The sequence below is a fragment of the Mustela nigripes genome, chromosome 11, assembly GCF_022355385.1.
Source record: "Mustela nigripes isolate SB6536 chromosome 11, MUSNIG.SB6536, whole genome shotgun sequence".
In the NCBI taxonomy this organism is placed as follows: Eukaryota; Metazoa; Chordata; class Mammalia; order Carnivora; family Mustelidae; genus Mustela; species Mustela nigripes.
In genome coordinates this window covers 23,056,742-23,079,362 of record NC_081567.1, presented here as the reverse complement: position 1 = coordinate 23,079,362, position 22,621 = coordinate 23,056,742, and the positions used below count along the sequence as shown (strand labels likewise).

General features: G+C 36.5%; 1 protein-coding gene across 1 annotated transcript in view; it reads left to right on the top strand.

The window, feature by feature from the left end:
* LOC132027307 (phospholipid-transporting ATPase ABCA3-like) overlaps window positions 1-22,621 on the top strand; it is a 139,502-nt gene that overhangs the window by 93,388 nt on the left and 23,493 nt on the right. Inside the window, exons 18-23 of the mRNA XM_059416059.1 lie at window positions 1,828-2,128; window positions 3,755-3,998; window positions 4,213-4,417; window positions 12,321-12,540; window positions 16,558-16,710; window positions 17,567-17,745. Coding sequence (XP_059272042.1) covers window positions 1,828-2,128; window positions 3,755-3,998; window positions 4,213-4,417; window positions 12,321-12,540; window positions 16,558-16,710; window positions 17,567-17,745 — 1,302 coding nt within the window. The remainder of the gene's footprint in view (window positions 1-1,827; window positions 2,129-3,754; window positions 3,999-4,212; window positions 4,418-12,320; window positions 12,541-16,557; window positions 16,711-17,566; window positions 17,746-22,621) is intronic.

Sequence of the window (22,621 nt, the reverse complement as noted above, 5' to 3'; positions counted from 1 at the left end):
ATACCCTCAGTTTGTTTCTGAGTCTACAGCCTCTTATGATTCGTCTTCCCCTCTGATTTCCCCCAATTCACTTTTCCTTTCCTTCTCCTAATGTCCTCCATGTTATTCCTTATGCTCCTTATTTCTGAGTTACTTATCTCGGTTTTTAAAATTGCTTGTTCATTCAGAGTTGAAAAAGGGCCTTAACAAAAGTTACCACTATTTACACATATAAAAGCCATTAAAAATTTTTTTTTAATTCTATTAGCCAGCATATAGTACATACTTAGTATCATATGTAGTGTTCAATAATTTATCATGTCTAGGAACCAGTGCATTAAAGCCACTTAAATTTATGCCTCGGAATGTGTTGCACTTCTAATAGACTGTTCCCCAACCATTTCCTCATTAGTATGGGAAAATTCATTGGATTGCCAGTAATTTCTTTTGTTGTTCTCCGATTGTCTTTTCCCTACAGTTTCCCTAATGAAGACTAGGAATTCTGAGATGATAAGCATTTTTCAGAGTTGCCCATAAGCATGCCTTCACTGAGGGGCCTATGAGCTAGTTGTGAAGCAGAATGGGTATTGTACAACCAGAGTGCAGAATTTTGAGCCAATTGGAACTGGAATTCCTATTCTATCATTTCCTGTCTATTTGACTTTGACCAAAATAGTTACCATATTTGTGTTTCAATTTCATTCTCTGTGAGACTGTTTTAATGAGTTAATACTAGTAAAGTTTGATTTTCATGATGTTTGGCATGAATCAGTTATAAAATGTGATTTTTCTTGTCTTCTTGCTTTCTCATTTCTCCTTCTGTATCACTCTTCCCTATTTCCCTCTCTTATGAAGATGTAGATGAAGCAAGATTTGCAGACTAGTCTAGAAAAGTTGTTTCTTAGCTTCGTATATTCTTTCACTCTAGTAATATATTTAATAAACCATCTTATAAAAGTCAGAAAGTACATTCTTCTACTTTGAAGACAATGTGTGAAAAAATTTTTCCTTCTAAACTTTACCTTATTTTTGGCCAGCGACAATAACCAAATGCTGATTTTTTTTTTCATTCAGATGATATTAGTTGATTGATTAGGGATTTTTTTTTCATGATGAATTGTGGGGTGTCCAAAATGTTGGGAAATATTGTTAAGCTATTGGTTACATATTCCAAGTAATATGCTCTCTATGCTTATCTTTAATATTCACACTACCTTTTCAGGATTTGTCTCTACTTTTAAAACAACAGGTTTTTGTTGTTAACCTGATAAAAATATATAATCAACTATAGCTGGGCCAAAAAGCTTGAAAAAATAAAGAAAATAGTATATTTAGGTACATTTTTCAAAATAACAATTAGACACTTTGCTTTAAATTTAGAAGTTGAAGAAAAGGGGCGGAACACATTATTGCAGTTTAAAAATAAATGCATTTTCTGTTTCCTGACTATCCACTATCACATGAATTAAAATCTAACAATGGAAACTCTTACATACGTACATTTTGGGAATGCTTTACTTATCAAATAGGGATAGGATTAAAGAATCATGATTTAATATTGATGAAGACTGATGTCATGTTGTCTGCTCAGAGAGGCTACGAATATGTTAGTGATAAAAATCATCCTTTTGAGTTTTCCAGTATAATTTGATTAGAAGCCAAGCCTCAACAAACTACCCAGGAAGGAGTTTTTGCTTGTTACCTGTGTGCTCACCATGGCTGTGTTCTATTCAAGGATATATTTATAGAATGTGTACATCTTCTACCATAAGATTCAGAAAATTCATGTCAGTGAGTTTCATTAAGGTTTGTAACCATTGTAATGCCATCTTTCTCTCCTCTTGTCAGTGGTCTCTTCACTGGCAGCAGTTCTACGCCATGTTCATAAAGAGGGCTATGTTTTCTTGGCGCAACTGGAGTTTGTCGTTGATGCAGATACTGGGACTTCTGGGCATTGTTTATTTTCTCATGAAAGTAGAGAAGATTTCAAGAAATACAATTGAAACTGCCAGGGAAATGGATTTGGAACAATATGGTCAAACCACTGTGCTTTTCTCAGATGATAGCCATTCTGATTTTTCTCAGAATTTAACAAAAATTCTTGATATCATGCTAAAGGCTAAGAAACAAAAACTTCAGGAAGTGAAAGGTAAGGCTCTTTCAGAAAGAAAAAGACTGCTAATAGATGAAAACTTGCTTGTATCACTCCCAAAGAGAGGTCCTAACTGGAATATCATTGCTCTTTTCTTTCTTGAGACTCACCAATCTCACAAAGGCAGCCCAATCAGAGACAAGGATCATCCTTTAAGGAGACTGGCCACAAAAGTTAATTATTAATGGAGGCACTTTGACCGTGGGTCATCTGACAGCTTTAGCTACACCTTCTAGGGAATGAATTGAAGTACTAAAATACTTTGTTTTGTAAAATTTAGGACAAAATCTCACATAAAACCAGGCTCACAGTATGATACTAAATCCCAAAAGCCTTCGCAGCAGTCTCTAGATTAGCTATATTTTAAAACAGGTTAGGCTGAAGACTTTATGGGCAGGCTTACTTATTTGGAAGGCAGTAGTAATAATTGATTCCATGTACTGAATACTACCTTTGGCAAGAACTTTTCTAAATATTTCAATTATCTCAATTTCTATAACATACTTGCTTGAGGCTTAGAGATGTTAACTAAGTTGCCCCAGATAATGTATCTAGTATGTATTAGAGGAGGGACTAGATTTTAGGACTGCCTGGTGGGTGTCTGCCATATTAACCCACTCACTACACTAAATCACATCTGTAAGGAGCAAATATCGTCTTTCAAGGCTGATCATTTCCTTAAAGGTGTTTGCATTTCCTTCAGCTACTGCCTTGTTGACTGTTGGTTTTAGCATAGAGCCTGTGCAGTTCAGCAGGTTTTTTCTCTTTTATCCTTTAGGTTCCATTGTCAGAGATGAAAATGCATTGCGAAATATTGGTTATTCTATCATAATCCTGATTTTACAACATGCACATTATAGGTTGGGTGGTATAAAAGCTGTCATTAAATCACATATCCCTTTTCTTCCTCCATGACAGGAGTACTAGATGAACACTTACTGTCAAAGATCACATAGTTTAGCAGAGAAGAGGGGAGAGAAAAGGGAGAACTTAATTACCATAATGCATAATGTGGTCCCTTTTCTACTATATTATGTTGTTTATACAAAAATAAAGACTGTACCTCACAGATATATCAGTAGTAATGTTTCAAATGGCAAGATTGCATTCCTTTTTCATGCTGAGTAATATGCACGTGTGTATCTAACATATACATGTATATATGTGTGTATATATATCTACTCTTCATCTGTTCATCTGTCACTGGACCACTTGGGTTGCTTCCATAATTTGGCTATTGTAAATAATTCTGCAGTAAACAGAGGGGTTTCAAGTTAGTGTTTTTGTTTTCCTTGGGTCAGTACCCAGTAGTGGAATCACTGGTATTTCTATTTTCAATGTTTTGGGGAACCTCCATACCATTTTCCACAGTGGCTATACCAGTTCGTATTCCCACCAACAGTGCACAAGTGTTATCTGTTCTCCACATCCTCATCAAAATCATCCTGACTCTATTAATAGAATAGAGTTCTTGACCAAGATGTGTCAGAGCTGTTGTGAGACACTGGAAATAGAAAAAGTATCAGGCAAGTTAAATTATTGGGTTCTCCCTCTCCACACTGCATATTAAGTGATCTCTACCGCATGCTGAGCCTGTGGTCATTTATTGTTTTCTCATTCCAGGTGACTTACAGACATACTTGCAGGACAGTCAAGAATGCATTTACTCGTGCATTATCGCAATTTCCTTTAGGGATCAAAAGGTAGTTACACTTTGGTTCAACAACATGGCATACCATTCACCACCATTATCCCTGGCAGTATTAGACAATCTTATTTTTATGGCACTTTCTGGCCCTGATGCTTCAATTACGGTCTCCAACAAACCTCAGCCTCAAAATATTGTTTCTAAAAAACTTGAGGGAAGGTATGTATGCTTTTTTATTGGGATTGTGCTTGGTATTTAAATATAGCCCTATTCCCCTATCTGAACACATTCTTCATAAAAAGTTAATTTTAAAGTTAATAAAGTAATAAAATAAATAAAAATAATTTATAATAAATAAAAAGTTATTTTTAGAAACTAATATTTTCCACTTCATTATCTTACCAATGTATCCTCTTTATTCATTCCTTTGTAGAAAAATCCCAGGACAGCAGGTAGCCTTGAATTTGTATCTTGGTGTGAGTATTTTCGTCAGTGGCTTTTGTCTTCTGACAGTGACTGAGAGAATCAATAAGGCAAAGCACATCCAGTTTGTGAGTGGGGTCTCTGCTCTTAATTTCTGGCTCTCTGCTCTGCTGTGGGACTTCATGATCTACTTCATTGCCTGCTGCTTACTCTTGGTGAGTGTTAAAGCCCTTTGTGGGGCTTAGTTTCTGGTACATCCCAGAAAATTCTACTCAGTTAATATTAATTATCCTAATTAATATTAATATTGAAATCTCTCAAGAAAGAAAGAAATACTTTGTCACATTATATCAGGGAATACATTGTGGAATATGTCTCAGTGAAAATCTTTTCCTTTACATTCTTCTTTTAAAACACAATGTTCTCGTTTGAAGAAACAACCATCTTTTAAGATACCTTCCAGACATGCTTGCTCTCTAATATGTATTGGCCCCACAGCTGCTACAAATATGGAAGGTTTGACTTGTTATACTACAACACCAATCCCATATTAAACAAAGACAAATATTTTTATAAATTCTTTTCTCCTCCCTGTAGTCATCTGATTGCACTGCAAGAATAGTAGTGGAGTCACTGGATCATATGGTATTTCTATTTTCAGTGTTTTGGGGAACCTCCATACAGTTTTCCACAGTGGCTGCACCAGTTTGCATTCCCACCAGTAGTGCACAAGAGTTCTCTGTTCTCCACAGCCTCATCAGTAGCTATTCTGACATGTGTGAGGTAGTATCTCATTGTGGTTTTGATTTGTATTTCCTGGTGGACTATATTTTCTCAGTGAAATTAAGCTATAAAAGGTGTGAGGTTTGTGTGGATTATTAATAGAACCGAGTTCTTGAGTTAAATGGTTAAAATGTTTGACTTTGTGCCATGGACCATTCAAATTTTATGCATGTGTTCAAGCACTTGAACACTGAATAGATAATGAAGAATTATTGAAACTCTTATTTTTTTAAAGATTTTATTTATTTTTTTGACAGAGAGTGACTGCGAGAGAGGGAACACAAGCAGGGGAAGTGGGAGAGGGAAAACAGGCTTTCCGGGGAGAGAAGGGAGCCTGATGTGGGCGAGGCTTAATCCTAGGATCCTGGGATCATGACCTGAGCCAAAGGCAGAGGCTTAACAGCTGAGCCACCCAGGCGCCCCTGAAAATCTTATTATTGAAAGTAAAGTCAGGAGGATGTTTGTGGTCTGTTTTTACTTGTCACTTTCCTCATCTTTTCTACATCTGGCATCTCCGGAGCCATCCTTCTGTGAGAAGGCCAGTGAGATACTGCTGTGAAAGTTAAAGCAAACCCATTTGTTTTTTTGTTTGTTTGTTTTTTTAAATTTTATTTTTATTTTTCTTTTTTTTTTCATTTATTTATTTTCAGCATCATAGTATCATTATTTTTTCACCACACCCAGTGCTCCATGCAATCCCTGCCCTCTATAATACCCACCACCTGGTACCCCGACCTCCCACCCCCCCGCCACTTCAAACCCCTCAGATTGTTTTTCAGAGTCCATAGTCTCTCATGATTCACCTCCCCTTCCAATTTACCCCAACCCCCTTCTCTCTAACTCCCCATGTCCTCCATGCTTTTTCAGACCCCTTTGTTTAAAAACAAAACAAAACAAAAAACCCCATTTGTTTTAAATGAAATGTAGGTCATAGTAACACCCACTCATGACAACACGTGCTGTCCTTAATACCCATTTTGTTTGGTGTGCTCCCTCCTTGCCTCTGTGAATGAATCATTAAACACTACATCAGAAACTCTAATGATGTCCTATAGAGTAACTAACTGAACATAATTTAAAAAAGGAATTAAAAAGACAAAATAAATTTAAAAATAAATGAGATGTGGGGCTCGGAGGCCAGTTTCACTGGCTCCCATGCCATTAGAAAACAGGATCATTGTTCATGGTGCTCTAGGGTTGGAAGGTTATAACTTTTGGTTCTGAGGAGGAATGATGCTCCTGTGTAAACTAGAACAGATTTAAAAGAGATTAGAGGCTGGAAGTGGTGGGGAGAGCACTTCATGAATACAGAGAGCTTTTATTTAAAAATTTTAAGGAGACACATGATATGAGCACTGGGGTTACATTGAACTGATGAATCATTGAACATTATATCAAAAACCAGTGATGTACTATACCTTGGCTAATTGGATTTAAATAAAAATAAATAAAAGTAAAATATATATAAAAATATTTTAAAGACTTTATTTACTTGAGAGAGAGAGAGAGAGAGAACAAATGAGAGAGAGAGTCCACCAGTGGGGGAGAGGTATAAGGGAGAGGGAAAAGCAAACTCTCTGCTGAGCAGGGAGCCTGACCTGGGACTCAATCCCAGCATCCCAGGACCATGACCTGAGCCAAAGGCAGATGCTTAAGTGACTGAGCCACCAAGGTACCCCAGACATGCGCATTGGATTAATTACTGCCAGTGCAAGTTACTGCTTTTACCACTTTCCTGATAGTGCTAAGACCTTACAGCCTTGTCATTCCAATGATGCCCTCCAACTTTTTGATTATGATAAGTCATTTTAATTTTACATATTTATCATACAAAATCTGCTGTGATTTTTGTTACAATAAATATGGACTCATGATTTTTTCCATTGCTTTTGTTTCTTTTATCTGGGAAATTTTATCTGGGATCATTTTTCTCTTCCTGAAGAACTTCCTATGATATTTCTTTTAGGAAAGTTTGGACTTCCAAAACAAAACATCTTGTAGATTTTGTTTGGGAATAATTTCATTTTTCTTATCCTTTGAAGAATATTTTGCTGGGTTTCCCCCCTGCTCTTAGTGATGCTGTTCCCTTGTCATGGCTTGCTTTATCATTTTTCAACAAGGACTCAGCTGTCAGACTTCTTATATTTACTTGGAAAGTAATATGTCTTTTTTGCACTGTTTTCTTTTACTATTCATCCTTTGAGGTAGGGCTAGCATTCTTACTGTAATGTGCTTAGCTTTCTTTGCATTTACCCTGCTTGGTGTGTTCAAAGTTTCCTGAGTCTAAAGATTGGTGTCTGTTATCAGTTTTGTAAATTTCCTGGTAATTCTCTTACTTTGCCTCATCTTCCTTCTCTTTTTGTTCTCTGTTTGCACCTGTATTGTTTTTTTTCACTGTGTCATGGATGTCTCAAGCACTGTTCTCTTTATTTCCCTTTTTTTCTTTAAAGATTTTATTTATTCATTTAACAGAGAGAGAAATCACAAGTAGGCAGAGAGGCAGAGAGAGAGAAGGGGGGAAGCAGGCTCCCCGCCAAGCAGAGAGCCCGAAATGGGACTCGATCCCAGGACCCCCAGATCATGACCTGAGCCGAAGGCAGAGGCCCAATTCACTGAGCCACCCAGGTGCCCCTTATTTCCCTTTTTTTCTTCTCTACTTTGTATTTCTTGGTGTATTTTCTATTGACTTCTTTTCCAATTTATCAATCCTACTTTCTGCCTCCATCTACTCAACTGTTAAACCTATCTAATGAGTTCTTAATTTCAGATTTGTGTTCCTCAGATATAAAACTTCCAGTTAATTCTTTTCTTTTCTTTTAAAAAGATTTTGTTTATTTGACAGAGATCACAAGTAGGCAGAGAGGCAGGCAGCGGGGGGAACCAGTTAATTCTTTTCAAAAATTTAAATTATCTTGTGACATTCTTCATCTATAAACCTATGCTCTTTGCTTTTTTATTTTCTCAGACATAGTCAACATAGTTCTTTTAATGTTCTTAGGAGTAACTTCATATCTGGATCATATTCTGTGTATAATTCTTTAGCAGTAATAATAGGACAGTTAAATAAAAAAAAAAGAGAAAGAGGTTAGAACTGGTATATCATAAAAGAAGATATCCAAGTGGCCCATAAACATATGGAAAAGCATCAATTGCATTAATTATTGAGAAAATACTTAGCAAAAACATAATGATAAATGTTTTCAACAAGATAGCATAGGAGGAAGTCCCAAGTCCTTTCTCCCCTGTGGAGGAAAAAAGAAAACAAGTGAAATTCAACCAAGTTTATAGGAACTCTAGAAAACAGTCATAGGTCTGTGCCCCAAACAAGAAAAGTCACATTCAAAATGACAGGAATTTCATAGCATATTTATGGGCTCTTGACTCAGCCTGTCCCTAGTGTAGCTCAGTCTTGGTCTGGAGGATATAGCAGTCCAGTTGCCACCTGTCCGCTGAAGTGGAAGAAATAGAACATACCTTCCTTATTTTCAACATTTTGGCCTGTCTAGAGGCTGAAAGAAGGACTGCTCTCTTTCTTGTCTAAGATTTTAGGTATGGAAAAGCAATAGTAGCTACTGGCTGTGAACCTGCAGGGGCACCACAGACCTGAAGATGCCTGGAAGAAAAAATGATGAGTTGAAACATAAAATAGACTGCCTAAGGCTTCAAGGAGAGCCTAGTGTAAGGTCCTGGGAAATTAAGACATGTCAAAGCAGCTCTATATATAAGGGAGGGAATCAAGAAACAATACATAGGCCAAGACAGTGCACATGCTCATAAAGACCTGAGAATACTTTGATCTTGATGGTATAGGAATGATCCCTAGTCTCAGAACTGCCCTGACAGTGTCAGTACAAGGATTGGAAGAGGTGGCTGGGTATTTTAAATACCCAAGTTTATACAGCAACATCATAAGGCCTACAAATAAAAAGGAAAATATGGTCTATTCAAGGGAAGAAAATTAAATGACAGCAACCATCCCTGAAGTACAAACAGGGGAGCTGTTAGACAAAGACTTAAAACTACTGTCTTAAATAAGTGGAGGAAGTTAATTACCACTAAACCTACCCCACAAGAAATGCTGAAGGATTCCTTTAGGTTGAAATGAAAGAATGCTGGACAGTAATTCAAACAATGTAAAGGTCTCCAGAAAAGGAAATACAGAAACTAGTTGTCTTAGTCAGCTCTGACCACTCTAACAAAATAGATACGGTGGATTGCATAGCACAAATTTATTTTCTCACAGTTCCATAGGCTAGGAAGTCCAAGACCAAGGGGCATTTGATTTGGTTTTCCAATGAGGGCTCTCTTCCTGGTTTGAAGATGACTATCTTCTCACTGTGTCACACATGGCAGAGAGGGGAGAGAGGGAGAAGGAGAGAGCGAGCTAGAAGGAGTGGGAGAGGGAGAGAGCAAGAGCAAGAGCTCAAGAGCCTGCTTTCACCTTTCTTTTTTTTTTTGTTTTTCACTTTTGCCAAATCTTTTTTTTTTTTTAATTTTTTATTTTTGATAAACATTATATTTTTATCCCCGGGGTACAGGTCTGTGAATCGCCAGGTTTACACACTTCACAGCACTCACCAAAGCACATACCCTCCCCAATGTCCATAATCCCACCCCCTTCTCCCCAACCCCCCCCCCCCCCCCACCCCCAGTTTGTTTTGTAAGATTAAGAGTCACTTATGGTTTGTCTCCCTCCCAATTCCATCTTGTTCCATTGATTCTTCTTCTACCCACTTAAGCCCCCATGTTGCATCACCACTTCCTCAATCACCTTTCTTATTGTAAGGATACTATCCCATCACAGGACCCCACCCTCACGGCCTTGTCCTAACCTGATTACATCCCAAAGGCCACACCTCCAGATACCAGCACAGTGGAGATTAGGGCTCAAAAATACTAAGCTTCCAGCTTTGAAGATAAAGGAAGTTGCCTTGAGCTGAGTGATACAAACAGCCTCTGGAAGCTTGAAAAGGCAAAAAATGGAATTTCTCCTAGAGCCTCCAGAAGGAATACAGTCATGTGGACTTTTTTATCTTAGTCTAGTGAGAACCATTCCAAAACTCTAAGATAACTTTGTGTTGTTTTAGCCACTAATTTGTGAATTTGGTACAACAGCATTAGAAAACAAATACAGAGGCTAATATATAGCTATCAGAATAGCTAAAATCTAGAAAGCTAAAATACCAAATATGGATAATAATTTAATGCAGTGGAGGGGGCAATTATTACTGATGGGAACATAAATTGGTCCAGTTACTTTGGTAAACAATTTGACATTTTCTTCTAAAACTTTGAAGATATATATATATATATATATATATACATATATATATAAACACACACAATATGTATATATGGTATATATATCTAAAACTTTTTTAGATATATATATCTAAACTTTATATATATTCTAAAACTTTGAAGATATATATATGATATATATATGATCTCCAATGCATATATATGTGCAAGAGACATGTACAAAAAGGTTTTTAAGAATGCTATTAATAAACAATAAACATGGCAAACAACTCAAGTATTTATCAAATATAACAGATGAATAAAAGTGATACAATAATACCTTAGAATACTAAAGAGCAATGAAAATGAACTGCCACACTAGGCAACAGTGGGGATGAATTTCACAAATACAATGTTAGCAAAAGAAGCCAGGTAGGAAGAAGTACGTACTATATAGTTCCATGTATAGTTGAAAAATAAAAGTAGTATTTAGGGATGTTTTTGTTAAAACTGTAAATAAAAGAAGGAAAGTAATTATCATAGAGGTTAGGATAGTGTTGACCTTCACAGAGGAGGGATATGTTGTGCCTTGAGTTGCATTGGTGTCTTTGGTAATTTTCACAGCAGTGTTTGTTTTGTAATATCTGAGTGATCTGTTCATCTGTATTTTGTACAATTTTGAATGTGTTACATTTCAAAATAAAATTTTCACTTGATAATTATTTTTAGAGACTGTCTACAAAAGTTTTTTTAAGACCCAAGATAAAATAAATTACAGTGCTCATTCTGGCTGTTTATGTGCCTGATTTAAAAGATACTTCCATGGGGCACCTGGGCGGTTCAGTCAGTTAAGTGTCTGGCTTCAGCTCAGGTCATTGTCTCAGGGTCCTGGGATCGAGCCCCATATGGGCTCCCTACTCGGCAGAGAGTCTGCTTCTCCCTCCCTTTCCCCCTGCTTATACTATCTCTCTTTCTCTCTCTCTCTCTCAAATAAATAAATAAAATCTGTAAAAAAAATAATAAAATATTCAACTGAATATCTTATTGATATTTTTGTTTATAGACTAATTTGGGGAATAGCTGCATTCTTACAATGTTGAGTCTTCCTACCTAAAAATGTACATTTTATAATTAGTGAAATCCCTAAACATCATAAATCTTTCAAGGAAAAAAATACCTAGATCATTCAAAATTCTAAATAAGTATTTACATTCACTTCATTTCTCTTGAGACTGAAAGTCTGTGATGACAGAAGCAAAGTAGCCATGCTCATAATTCCCAAATATTTTCATCTATGCTATGTTTGTTTGTTTGTTTACTTATATTTGCTGCTTTTTCTACTACCACTGAGAACCTGCTTTCAATCACTGGTAGCAATTCTCAATTTAATCCTACCATCCACTTCTCAAGGTTCTTGCTACATAAACATTTAATAGCTCAAAATAAATGATTCTGAAATATTTGGAGAAACCACAGTTTTAACAACTTATAAGATGTCGATTTCTGGAGATTTATTTTCTGTAACAACTCTATATATTCTCTGTTACCCTTCTTAGATCCCCTCTAATTTTGAGTTTCCCTGTGTGCTTCTCAACTGAGTGGCTGACATGGGGAAAGAAGGAGTAGGAAAACAGAGTAGAGCCAATAGGCAGAATCTAAAAATGGAGAGCCATGAAAGGCATGTCCTTAGCATTACAGTTTACATCTGCCAGAATGTAAATCTTAAAAAAAAAAAAAAAAAAAAAGGTTTGTCTCCTAGGGGATCTCATTTCTGAGAATACTGAGAATTTGGTTTACTTGGGGTTAGAGGAAGGAAAAGAAAGAATATACTTTGATCTTGTTCAAGGAGAACAAAATGAAACTTTCAAGTAGATGAAAACAAAGAGAATGGCAATTGGAGGCAATTCTCCCTCACTTGAGGGAGAAGCAGAAGAACCTCAATAGACAGGCTCACAGACAAAATTGTTTGGTTAATAAAATACTTAGTGTTCTAACAAAGGAAGACTTTTCCACTTTTCTAAGTTATTAGACTGAATTCTTAGTCATTGCATAGTTTTCTCCACTTTGACTTTACTTGTGTATTCTCCGTCTCAGGTGGTGTTCCTGTTATCTGGATTGGATGAACTGACCAAGAATTACCGCTTTCTAGACACACTGATCATCTTCCTGCTGTTTGGCTGGTCCGTCATTCCCTTCACGTACCTGATAAGTTTCCTTTTTTCTAGTCATACCAGTGCCTACATCAAGCTTGTGATGTTAAACTACTTTGCAGGAGTTTTCGGCATAGTACTGGAGTCAGTAATAACTACATCAGGTAAGGACATCACACCATTTCCCCCATAAATAAAGAAATATGGTCTTGAAGATAAGAACAATACAAAGTTATTTTGTTCTGGATTTCTGGGAAAACTTACACTGCTTTTAAGTTAATAATCTTTTGTTAAGTGTCACTGATGTTATAGGCATTATTTGGGGGCAATGCAAGATGAGTTAAGACACTACATTTTCACTAACCCAGTCCTTCAGTCCATTGGCCCAGGCTCAGTACAATATTTATTATTTCATTTTCCTCCTTTGACTTTAAGATTATGGAGAGATTGATTGGATTGGCAATGATGGCAAAGAGAAGTTTCTTATAGCACAAATGCTGCCACTACTTTATTAAATGACCCTGTGAACATTAATTAGATCTGTTTTAAGTAATTCAGCCATACTAGGTCTTGCAAAGACTGAGACCAAGAGGCTTCTAACCCATTTACTGACCTTGGGTCTTGCCCTCCCACAAAAGAATTCCCTGAGATAGTTGGAAACATATTTTAATACTCCTTGCACACCTCTTCAAGGTGCAATATTAAGCCACATGAAGAAGAACTGATCTCTGAATAATAGACTAAGAAGCATGTAGAAGTATTTATACTGTGGTGCTCATTTATAATGTGACTACTGAGTTAGTCACATTGCTGTCAATTAGTTTCTGTGTTAGTTTTCTATTGCTGCAGTAGCAGGTCACTGCAAACTTAGTAAATTATACAAATGTATCATCCTACAGCTCTGTAGATGAGAAGTCTATCAGAGGGCACATTGGGCTAAAATCAAGTTGGCTGAGCTGCAAGGCAGCATCCCTCTCAGAGGTCTTTTTATTTTAATTTATTTATTTTTATTATGTTCAGTTAGCCACCATATAGTACATCATTAGTTTTTGATGTAGTGTTCAGTGATTCATCAGTTGCATATAACATCCAGTACTCATCACAACACGTGCTCTTCTTAATACCCATCACCCTGCTACTCCACCCACAGAGCCCCTCCCTTCTGTAACCCTCAGTTCGTTTCTCAGCATCTATAGTCTCTCATGGTTTGTCTCCCTCTCTGATCCACCTGCCTTCAGTTTTCCCTCCCTTCCCCAATGGTCCTCTGTACTATTCTTTATGTTCCACATATGAGTGAAACCATGTGATGATTGTCTTTCTCTGCTTATTTCACTTAGCATAATCCCCTCCACTTCCATCCATGTCGATATGGATGGTGGGTTTTCAACCTTTCTGATGGTTGACTAATACTCCATTGTATATATGAACCACATCTTCTTTATCCATTCATCTGTTGAAATGCATCTCAGCATCTTCCACAGTTTGGCTATTGTGAACATTGCTGCTATGAACATTGGGGTGCATGTGCTCCTTCTTTGACTACATCTGTATCTTTGGGGTAAATACCTAGTGGTGCAGTTTCTGGATTGTAGGGTAGCTCTATCTTTAACGTCTTGAGGAACCTCTGTACTCTTTACCAAAGTAAAGCTGACATCCCCACCAACAACGTAAGAGGACTCCCCTTTACCTACAACCTCGCCAACATTCGTTTCCTGCCTTGTTAATTTGTGTCATTCTAACTGGTGTAAGGTGGTATCTCAGTGTGGTTTTGTTTTTTTTTTTGTTGTTTTTTGTTTTTTGTTTTTTAATATATTATTTATTTATTTGACAGACATAGATCACAAGTAGGCAGAGAGAGAGAGGAGGAAGCAGGCTCCCTGCTGAGCAGAGAGCCCAATGTGGGACTCGATCCCAGGACCCTGAGATCATGACCTGAGCTGAAGGCAGCGGCCTAACCCACTGAGCCACCCAGGCGCCCTCAGTGTGGTTTTGATTTGAATTTCCCTGATGACTAATGATGATGAACACGTTTTCATGTGTCTGTTAGCCATGTGTATGCTGCCTTCTTTTTTTTTTTTTTAAAGATTTTATTTATTTATTTGACCGAGAAATACACAGAAGTGAGAGAGGGAACACAGGCAGGGGGAGTAGGAGAGAGAGAAACAGGCTTCCTGCCGGGCAGGGAACCCGGCATGGGGCTCAATTCCAGGACCCTAGGATTATGACCTGAGATGGAGGCAGATGCTTAGCGACTGAGCCACCCAGGCATCCCACTTCTTTCTTTTTTTTTTTTTTTTAATTTTTTTTTTTCAGTGTTCCAAGATTCACTGTTTATGTACCACACCCAGTGCTTCATGCAATACGTGCCCTCCTTAAAACCCACTACCAGGCTTCTTTGGAGAAGTGTCTGTTCGTGTCTTCTGCCCATTTTTTTACTTCGTTATCTGTTTTGGGGGTGTTGAATTTGAGAAGTTCTTTATAGATCTTGGACATCAGCCCTTTGTCTGTAGTGTCATTTGCAAATATATTCTCCCATTCTGTGGGTTGCCAACATTCCCTTTCAAATCAATGTTACACCTAAGGCCCTAGTTAATGTAGTAATAGGTGAGAATAAAGAATGTGAAATTAGAAAAGAAACTGAATTCATTATTCAGAGATGGTAAGAAAATCAGGAAACTATTTTCAGAAATATGGAGAATATAGAGAGGCAAACCAAAACAACAGATAGTAATTCTCCTTTTCTCTAAATCCTACAGAGTGAGTTAATTTTTGGTCATTACACACAAAATGGCCGCACTGTATATGATTGTATCTAGTTTGGTTGATTGGTATTCTACTCCTATTGGTTTGTACACATGCTGATCTGGAAGAAAAGTATTTTTAAAACATTATCCATGCATTTACAACCATTTTTTCCTCAGTTTTTGTATCCTTCCACACCCCATTCATATGGTACCCTTCAGCAGGTTGTCAGCTAAGGAATCATATTACTTAAAAATTTTTTTTAATTTTTTTATTGATTGCATAAATTGATTTTTGTTTTTGTTACATGACAAAATTGAATCAAAACCAGTTATATTAGCATATTACTTTATGTAGGAAGATCTTCCTCTACTCCTTAGAAGTAAGAGGATATTTATAGGGGCACCTGGGTGGCTCAGTCGGTTAAGCTTCAGCTCAGGTCATGATCCCAAAGTCCTGGGATCAAGCCCCACATCAGCCTCCCTATTCAGCGGAAAGCCTGCTTCTCCCTTTACATCTGCCACTCCCACTGCTTGTTCTCTCTCTTTCTGTCAAATACATAAATATATATATTTTTTTAAGATGAAAGAGAATATTTGTATTCTATGGAGAGAGGCTAAATACTTTATAACATTAGCTCCTTGTTATTTTTGGCATCTATTCAGGTGGCCAGTCAGTGTCCAGAATTCTTTCTGGATAATAGATTATTTGCATATACGCCAATTGTTAGCCTCTTTGAGGCAGGGTTGGTATGACTTTACCACTTAGAAAATTTGTATCTTAGGAACTTCACTCATTCCCTGTCTTCCTTGGTTGACCATCTCACTTTTATCAAAGTGTCTTACAAAGATGTTTTCTGCCCAGGCATATCATCTTATATTTATTACCAACAGTCTGAGGTCGGTCTTGAAGTCCTACAGTGACCTTCGTTAACTTAACTTGTAATCGTGTTGCCTATTCCTTCATATATAGTCTTCAACTATTATACACATTAAGTTAATATTTAAAGAAACCTCAGTGAGCTTTAGACTTGGTTCTCTGAAGATGTATCTCCTTTCAGCTGATAAAATATTTATCTCTTTCCTACTGTTGTCATATGCTGACTTTTCTACCACAACTTTGTTTCTTTATTCATCCATGATAAGAAAAATGATAAGATAAGATAAGAAAAATGAGAAATCAGTATGCATTTCCTATTCACATCAGATGACAGAAGACAGGTTATATGGATATCAACTTTGCCAAGGATTTTCTAGTGCTGTAATTATCAATATAAACTATGCTACAAAACATATACTTAGTGGCAAGAAGTGAGAGTTTTGTGAGGATAATAATATAGCTTTGTAATTTTCTCCATTTAATTCATTGGGGAGATTTTGTTTTCCTGGAGCAATTCATTTTGTATAAAGCATGCTAATGCTATCTTTTTAATCACAAAGGATCTGGTTCTGAAAGCCTTCTACTTGATTCATTGATGGTGTTACCCATATATAACTTTGGGATGAGCATCAGTAAATATTTTAATAACCAAAATACAAGGCTGCTGTGTTCCTCAAAAGACGTTCCTGCCTTCATAAATTGTAGTAAAGCAAGTGAGTATCTGGGACTTGTCAGACACCACTGGCCTATTACTTATTTGACATACATAGCTCTACCTTTATTATTTTGAATCTTCACAATGACCATCAAGTTATGTGTTGTTATATTCACTATGAGGAAACTAAAGTTTATATAAAATTGAATAACTTACTCTGTCACACAATTTGTACAAGTTAGAGCTAAGATTCAAAACTTTAGCATAATGCATTTTCTCATGGGATAGAATCTCCATGGATGAATGGATAAAGAAAATGTGATACATACTTATGCATATATGCATATATTATACACACACACACACACACATATATATATATATGAATTTAGAACCTTGTAATTATTACCTTTCTCATAAGCAGTTGAAAAAGTGTCAGCTGTTTAGCACTTCCAACTCAGCTTAAATGTTAGTATTCCCTTATAGGTAAGAGCGTTTGTATATGTAGCATATTCTAGGTGATTCTACTGCCACTGCTCCACATTTTCATACCCAACATCTGAAGTAGTTTCAAAGGAAATGTATTTTGGGGCAAGGAAAGCCTCTCTTTCTACCCACTACTCTGATTAGTGTGAACAGGCATTCGCCCAAAGGTTCTGGCTGTATGGTACCATATTGGTAATGGATGCCTAGAACTATAGCAAGACAAAATTCATGGAATTAAAGGATCTTGAAGATATTTTGCATGACATATGAAGTCATCAAACATACCATTAAATATAGTATTTTGTGTTTATTTGGTAATCATTCTATTTGATTCTGTAGTACTTCCAGTTTGTTGACTTCTTATAGTTTTCTTATTGAAATAATTTTTTAAAATAAACCTGTATCTTTTCCTTTGTCATTGACATCAGTAACTGAGATGAATGTATATGGTTTGGAAAAAGATGCAATAGGAAAATTCTTAATTGCGATGGCTGTTTTGGGATTTATTTTCTTCGTCTTGATTTTCCTTTTGGAGACCACCTCATGGAAAGTGAAAACCTTTGTGTTTCACTATATTTTCTTTGGTATCTACAAGAAATTTAATAAGGTAAGTACCTGGCTATGGATCTTAGGGATATCTCTAAGACCAAAAACATGTCTCCACATATGCCAAATTCCATTATTGGATATGTAAATATAAATCAGTTTATGTTGATTGAAATCCATGTTAATCAAAGATCTTCATTGTAATTTGAACTTTGTGGTTTCTAAACATTCTGGGCTTTGCTAGTCAAAATATGGTTATTTTTTATAGTTTTATTATAATAGAAAGCTTTCCTTTGAACATTTCTTATCAGAGGTCCATTTTCCTTCCAAAGTGCTCATGCACCCTAATTTGGTCCCTAGCTATTTAACAAACTCCCAGGTGGTATTGATTCTGCCAGCCTACAGAGTGCACACTTCATAGTAAGACTCTGTAGCAGTTGCTCTCAAAATCTGGCATTTACCAGACTCTCCTGGAAGTCTTCTTAAAATACAAGTTGCTGGTCTCTGCTCCACGAGTTGCTGATTTTGTGAACCTTAGGTAGGGCCTGAACTTGCATATGTAATACATTTTCAAGTAGTGCTTCTGCAACTCCTTCATGCTTTGAGAACCACTGTCTGAAGTGTTTTTAGAAGAAAGAATATTTTGAGGCTAAAGGAGCCTCCCTGTTATCAAAATAGATGAAATTGCATGACTGTCCCATAAGCTTAGACTTCAGTCCAAAGTCTTACTATGCCAATGTGGTCTTTCTTCACATTTCCCAGTACAGATCTGACTCCATAGGTACTCAAGATACAATGTGCACGAGTAAGGTATGAATGGTAGCACTAATGGAGGCATAAAAGGCAGGGAATGTCCCAGAATTGCCTCCAGAAGTGGGGAAGATGCTAAGCAAAGGCTCAGCTCTGGTGTCATCAATAGAGCCAGCACCTGGTGTCCAGATCTTATGAGTGTCTCCTATTCAGCTGAACCATTAATCTGCAAGATTACATAGGGAATTTCTCAGTGGGTAGGAAAAGCCCAGGAACTGAAGGGTCAGGTCAAGTGAACATGCAAAAAGCTTGTTAGCACAGCAAAGTCCTACACCCAAGGCTGAGGTCATACATTCCAAAGATATGCCTCAGGTACCTACTAGGTACCTGGTATCATACTAGATGTTGGACAGGTCTCAGATTCCTGGGAGAGGCCCAGAAGGAACAAACAGATTCCCAGACTTGGAAGAGAGGGTAAAGGAGACCTCCATAGAGATATAAGAGAAAGGGTTTCAAGACAGGGACCAAATCAGAGTTCAGACAAATACAATCCAAAAAATATGTGCTCTAATAAACAGAAACTCAAAATACTGTAAATGCATCTAGGTGTCACAAAACCAAGCTTTGGGCATTGGGTGACACTTGAGAAAGTGAGTCCAAGGCATAGAGGTCAACTTATGAACAGACAAGGAGCTGGAAAACATTCAAGGAGCTATTATTATGTCTGGAGCCAAGGTTTTGGAAGGCAGGACAGGATGACTGCAACAAATAATACATTATATGTCAAAAAAAAAAAAAAAGAAAAAAGAAAAAAGAAAAAAAGTGATGTGGCTGAGCTGGGAAAGGCCTCCAAAGTGCCATGCTAAGGATCTTGAACTTCATTCTAGGGCAGTCGAGTTTTGGGAATGAGGAATTTAATGGCAAAATTATATGGACTTGGGATTTTTTTTGAGGGAAAGTTTGTAATAAGAGTTTCAAATTATATAACGTTGGAATGTGCAGGTTTTCTCTTCTTTTCTCATTTTGCACTTTCCAAGGAATGTGCCAGTTTAATCTAAATCATTAAATGTATCGACAACAATCTGTTCGCAGTGTTCTTCTGTTTTGTTCTTAATATCCGTTAGTAGTTTGTAGTTTTTCTGCGCCCCCAACCTTGTTTTCTTAATTACTCTTGATAGGTGTTTAACCAATTAATCTCTCCGAAGAACCAACTTTTGAATTTTTTACTTCTCTGTTATATGTTTTGTTTTCTATTTTATTGATTTATTTTCTTACCTTTATTTTTCTGTCTTACTGTCTTGTGAGGCCATAATAACTTAGAGAATAATAGCTATAAATAATGCTACAAAACAGAAAAATTACAGATGAATTATATTTATGGACACAGATGCAAAAATCCTTCACAAAAATGTTAGTTTGAATTCATCACCTGGTAAGGTTTATTACAGGAATGCAAGCATAGTCTAACACTTTATTTTTTCTTAATTTTTAACTTCAATTCAATTTAAGTTAACAGTGTAACACTTTAAGTCATCATACTAATAAAACATAATTCACTATATTAATAAGAAAAATCAGAAAAACAATTACAGTCCTGAGAGATTCAGAAAAAAGATTTGATAAAATTATATTTCTTATAAAATTCTTTAGCAAACCAAAACCAGAAAGGAACTTCCTTAATATGGTAAAAAGTAACCACAAGAAGAATCTACATCAAATAATATATATTTTTTTAAGATTTCATTTATTTACCTGACAGAGAGAGAGCACAAGCAGGAGAAGTGGCAGGCAGAGGGAGAGGGAGAAGCAGGCTCTGCACTGAGCAGGGAACCCACTGCAGAGCTTGATCCCAGGACCCTAGGATCATGACCCAAGTTGAACTATGTTAGATTAGTTTCAAGTGTCAACATAGTAAGTTCACAAGTTTATATGTTATGCTATGCTTACCACAAGTGTAGCTACCATCTGTCACCATACAACCCTACTGCAACACCATTAACTATATTCCCTATGCTATACCTTTTATTCCATTTTTTAAAAAGATTTTATTTATTTATTTATTTATTTGACAAAGAGAGATCACAAGTAGGCAGAGAGGCAGGCAGAGAGAGAAGGAAGCGGGCTCCCTGCCAAGCAGAGAGCCCGATGCGGGACTCAATCCCAGGACCCTGAGATCATGACCTGAGCCAAAGGCAGCGGCTGAACCCACTGACCCACCCAGGTGCCCTCTTTTATTCCATTTTTAAATACAATTTTTATCCAATCTATTATAGGTATTAATGCAATAGGGCAAGAAAAAAAATGATGAGCATAAAATTGTAAAAATTTAAAAATTCATTATTTACAAATGACACCATTGTGTACATAGTTAAAGGAATGAAATGTTAAAATTAATATGCTAAATACAAAGTCTGTATAGAAAAATCAATTATATATCCATATATAAGCCACAAACAAGTGACATGTCAAATGTTGTTATTCAAATAACATAAAAAGAAAAAGTATCTAGGAATAAGTCTAACAGAATTTATACAAGACCTTTACATGGAGAAGTACAAAACAGTATTGAAAGATTGAAGAAGACCTATAAATGAAAGAATACCATGTACTTGCTTTGGAAAACCCAATATTGGGAAAATGATAGTTTTTTCCCAAATTGATCTAAAGATTCAAAACAATTCCAATCAAAATGCTAGTGGGTATTTTTGTGTGTACATGTTTGTGTGTGGAAAATGATCAGCTGATTCTAAAGTTTGCATGGAAATGCAAAATGCCAAGGATAGCCAAGGAAGTGTTGAAGGAGAACAAAAGTGGTGCACTAACACTACCATATATAAGTATTTTTTTTATAAACTATAGTAACTAAAACAAATAAAACAATGTATTAGAAAAATAATTTTCCTTAAGGCGTGGTTTTTTGTAGTAGCTTGGAATTTTTCTTTTTTAAAAATGCAAGTTCTTGGGGCACCTGGGTGGCTCAATGGGTTAAAGCCTCTGCCTTCGGCTCAGGTCATGATCTCAGGGTCCTGGGATCGAGCCCCACATTGGGCTCTCTGCTCAGCAGGGAGCCTGCTTCCCCCACTCTCTCTGCCTGCCACTCTGCCTACTTGTAATCTCTGTCTGTCAAATTTAAAAAAAAAAAAAAAAGGAAATGCAAGTTCTTGGACCCCACCCCAGACCTACGAAAATCAGAAGCTTTTGGTTTTATTTTATGTTTTATAAGCCATCCAGCTGATTCTGACACATGCTAAAATTCAAGAACAAATGGAATAGAATGTCTAGAAATAGATGTACAAATATGTGGTCACCTGATATATGACAACATTGACACATAATGCAGTGGAGAAAGGATATTCTTTTCAATTAATGGTGCTGATCCAGTTGGTTATCCACATTGAGAATAAGGAAGTTGACTCCTGTCTTACTCTGTACAAATCATTTGTAACTTAACAACTTTTCTGTAGATCTAAATGTGAAAGGTAAAATAATAAACTTTTAGAACAAAAACATAACAAATACCTTCATGATAGTGAGGGCATCATTATCAAAAGACATCAAGTGAATGAAAAGGCAAGTCACCAACTGGAAAAAGATTTTTGAATTGTTAATTAGTAAGAAAAAGACAGAAAGCCCAACTTAAAAGTGGGCAAAAGACTTGAGACACTGACTTTACAGAAAAGAATATCCAAATATGCAATAAATATATGTAAAAATTCACAACATTAGTAGTCATCAGTAAATGCTAATTAAAGCCACTAAAGGACACCACAGCATACTCATAAAAATAGTAAGTGCTGAGGCTGCAGAATGACTAGAAATCTCAAACACTGGTGTTGGGAATATAAACTGATCACTCTTTAGAAAACTGTCTGGCATTACCTTCTAAAGTATTGTCTTCATATGTTTATGAAAATGAGCACATACTCAGACCCAGAAGCTCCCCTTCTAGGTATAAATCCAACATAAATGCAGGCTCATGTTCACCAAAAGACATTTACAAGAATGTTCACACAGCATTATTCATATAGACCCCCTTTAAAAAAGAGAAAGAAGCAGAGCACATGTTTGTCAGTCATATAATGGGCATTAGGGGAAAGAAGGGAAAACTGAAGTGGGGGAGAAATCAGAGAGGGGTATGAACCATGACTGATTATGGATTCTGGGAAACAATCTGAGGGTTTCAGAGG